Below are 3771 nucleotides of genomic sequence, written 5' to 3'. Positions count from 1 at the left end.
TGTTTTGAAGGGACTCGGTGATGGAGATGCTGTTTGAGCAGGACAATGAGGAGAAGAGTGTGGCCACTCTAGTGCTTGACACTCTGGTCAAGGTAACATTCGTTTTCATAATTGAAAAATACCATGTATTAATCTGGGGTTTCTTTCTGCTCAAACCGCAAGAGATGAGATGCTGCCAAAATGGGTACGGAATTCATGTTACTTCGTCAGTAATTACTGGACGATGTTTTGTTCGCAACGACCTTTCATCAGACATCTGCGTCTTCTAATTAAAATCGTCAGCTATTTCATAATTCCTTTTTCCATTTTGTAATGACGACCGCATTTCACCAACACGTATGGGGAGAGACTTTAACCCTGTTACCATAGCAACAGTCCCAGCCTCCCGGGACTCTCCAGTTCACTGAGGTGAAATCGTCTCGGTTCCTTCTCAATTTGCCTGAAGACCCGATGTTGAATTGCATAGAATTCTACTTTGGGCAGAAACTAGCATTTGTATCAGGAAAGTTTCCTCTCACGACCTCTACAAGCCAGAATGCTGAATAAAATGATACTTTACTGGTTGTCTGTGTAGTTGGTCCTTTTGCAGGTAGGAATGTGAGACAAAATATCCACAGAGTAGTATTATCAACCCGACCTTCAGTATGCTGGTCTGTATATCGTTTGTATTTCTGTTTTTATTTTCAATACTGATTCAATTCGCCCGTGACAAACATATGGTTGAGCCTAACTGAACGGCAAACACTTCCAGCTGATTGCAACAACAAAAAGGTGCTTCTGTTGACTACATTCGGCTATTGTGCACCATGTGCAATGCGTCAGCATAATGGATATACAAGTGAAAGAACCTACTGGTTCCGTAGAAAGTCGGGTAAACAATTTCCTGTGGATACCCCATCTCCACCTCCTACCGCCAAAATGACCAACAGCATGTACAGCTGGTAAAGTAAGTGTAAATATAATTTTATTCAACATTCTGCCTTGTAGACGCTATTGCATATTTTTGCCAGATTTTTTTTCAGACTGATATCCATGGGAACAGTCTTGATGTTTAGGCAACTTCTCAACGAGTCGGATCAGACCAATGACAGACCATTCATCTTAATAGGCAGAGCAGCTTCCATGACTCTTCTTGCATGCTTTGTGCTTGTGCTACACTCTGTATGCACAGTACCATAAGCACTCATTGGTATTTTGTGGACAAGTGTGACAGGCAGTGTAGTAAGCTTGTAAACAGTCCACTTCTCTACCATGTAGGGTCAGTCAATGAGATTTCTCTCCTGAGAGACCAGCACTGTGGACGAATAGGTTTCTGTGGATGAACAGGTTTCGTCCCACCCAGTCCTTAAGGAGTTTTTTCTTGCCTCTGTCGCCTCTGCTTGGCACCGGTTGCTGTGAACCACTTAACAAGTACAACTGATTTAGTAAATGAAACAAATCTGAATGACTGATACATTTCTTCTGATCACATTTTTTTTTTTTTTTGGTCTTATTAAATCCTTATTTCTGTCCCATAGACAGTCTTAAGCAGCTTGGGAGTTTAAGCCCAGTTTACTGTTAATCTTGTGAAAAGTACATTTGAGAAAATACGAAAGATTGATACATACTGATGTGTTTCTATCTGATGAACCCCCTCAGTGTCCCATTGACACTCGTAAGGCGCTATCTGAAAACCTGGTCATTATCGGGGGCACGGCCATGCTGCCTGGCTTCCTGCACCGGCTCCTGGCTGAGATACGCCTCCTGGTGGACAAACCCAAGTATCGCGATGCCCTGGCCACCAAGAGCTTCAGGCTGCACAGTCCTCCAGCCAAACCCAACTGCACTTCATGGCTCGGAGGTGAGAGACAGAGTAGTCTGATAACCAACCTTGTCCTTGGACTCTGTATGGATCAGTTGGGGGTGGTAATGCAGGTAGGTATAAACCAGCTTTGAATAACCCTGTGTCTCCTGCTTTCCTCTCCCTGTGTAGGAGCGATCTTTGGAGCACTGCAAGACATCCTGGGTAGTCGTTCTGTGTCGCGCGACTATTACAACCAGACAGGCCGTATCCCCGACTGGTGCTGTCTCAGCTCCCCGCTGCCAGAATCAGTCTATGATGCAGGGAAAACCCCCCCACCACTCATGAAGAGAGCTTTCTCCACAGAGAAATAAACCACCAGACACTATTGTCTACCCCTGGTCTGCGTCTGCAGTGCCACCCTAAACCAAAAATAGTGCACTATATGAGTTAAGTGGTGCCATTTTAGTGGCACCACTAAAACTCACCCCAGACGTAACTTGAACATATCAGTCATTATGGGTGTGTCTCAATAGTCTATTACGGTTTCCTCTACTCATGCCCTTCCCCTCATCTGTAAGGCGAGGGAGCCACTTTAGACTATAGATGCACCCAGCATCTCAACCCCCAGATGGCTGTGGATTGTGGGGGTTTTAGTTCTATCAGTCTTTATGTGCCTGTTCTGTAAGACTCCTACCACACCGTGTTCCAGATTCTGCTCACTCTATTGCTAACTAGATGTTTTGTCTAAGGATTGCACTGGTACAGTAGTCAGCATTTGAATTGAGAGTACTGTGCTGGGGTCAGGGAGAGCAAGTTCTGGGTCCAGATCCTTGTACACAAGGTGGTCTTGAACTGAGTTGTGGCCATGTGTTGACTATCCCCTCGAGGCAGAAGTGTGGATTTGACTCGGTTTTCCAGCTGAACTTGTCATGTTAACACTCTTGAGCTGTATATAGAAACTGTCAGTAAGAAAGTGTACTGCATTTCAACCAGATAAATTGTAGTTTAACCAATTTAAATTGCAGTTTTGATATTTGGCTGTCATGTTTCTCTTTATGTAGTCCTTGTGAATGCTACCCCCAGGCATTCCTTTTCAGCTAATATGTAGTGTTTTATTTATTTTTTATCTGCCATGTAAAACATTAATATCAGTTTCAATCTCCCCAGAGCTCTTATCCTGTAATGCATCAACTCAAACAGCGCTAAATAAACATTCCTGCTGTTGCATGTTGTTGTTCCTGTCTTGTCTGTTTGTTATTCTGCCCCGTCTCTCATGAGGCTTATTTCTCACTCTCCAGAGCCTTTAAGTGATGTTTCACACAGATATGCCCACTACTAGAAAGCATACTATAGAGTACACTGGCTGAATAATGTTCACTCCATGAGACAGCAGTCAGGAGGATTGTTTGAATATGGTTTATGGGTATTTCCCAGCACTGTCACTATCAAAGTAATGAACACCAGGCCAAAGAATCACCAGTTGTATCATGCTTATAAGAAATAACAGGCTGAGCAGCACACACAGATCTCTGAAGTAATCTCTTTTCCAACAGTCACTGGCTGCTCTGGTATGGAGTGCCATGAGTCTAACACATGAAATAAAGAAAAGATGCCTGCACACTAATGAATGCTCAAGTTGTTTTGACAAAAGTCTGTCGTTTTGGGTTGTAACATGAGCTTTGAGAAGTGTGTGGGTATCCTCTTTCATTTTTTTTAAACCAGTACCTGCAAATCATTTAATGTGTGTACACTGTTTTAAACATGAATTATCATCCATTTCTGGCATGAATAAAATACTGCTGTCAGAACTGGAATAAATTAAATGTGGCTGTATTTGATTCAAGGTCTTCTATATTCCTGGGTCCATATCATATCAACTTTCACACACACATTCCCCAATCCCACAATGACCTGTAATCATACAGCTGAGATCACCATATACCTGTGATTGACTGTATCCTTAAATCAACCCTGACTGAACCTGTATG

General features: G+C 43.0%; 1 protein-coding gene across 1 annotated transcript in view; it reads left to right on the top strand.

Annotated features, from left to right (window-relative positions):
• LOC112217835 (actin-related protein 10) overlaps positions 1-3010 on the top strand; it is a 22317-nt gene extending 19307 nt beyond the window's left edge. The window contains exons 10-12 of the mRNA XM_024378417.1: positions 11-92; positions 1639-1840; positions 1973-3010. Of these exons, the coding sequence (XP_024234185.1) occupies positions 11-92; positions 1639-1840; positions 1973-2154 (466 nt within the window). The 3' untranslated portion in view covers positions 2155-3010. The remainder of the gene's footprint in view (positions 1-10; positions 93-1638; positions 1841-1972) is intronic.
• Positions 3011-3771: the final 761 nt, after the last annotated feature.

This window comes from Oncorhynchus tshawytscha, linkage group LG18, assembly GCF_018296145.1.
Source record: "Oncorhynchus tshawytscha isolate Ot180627B linkage group LG18, Otsh_v2.0, whole genome shotgun sequence".
In the NCBI taxonomy this organism is placed as follows: Eukaryota; Metazoa; Chordata; class Actinopteri; order Salmoniformes; family Salmonidae; genus Oncorhynchus; species Oncorhynchus tshawytscha.
Note: the sequence above shows the minus strand (reverse complement) of the source record. Positions and strands in the feature narration are given on the sequence as shown.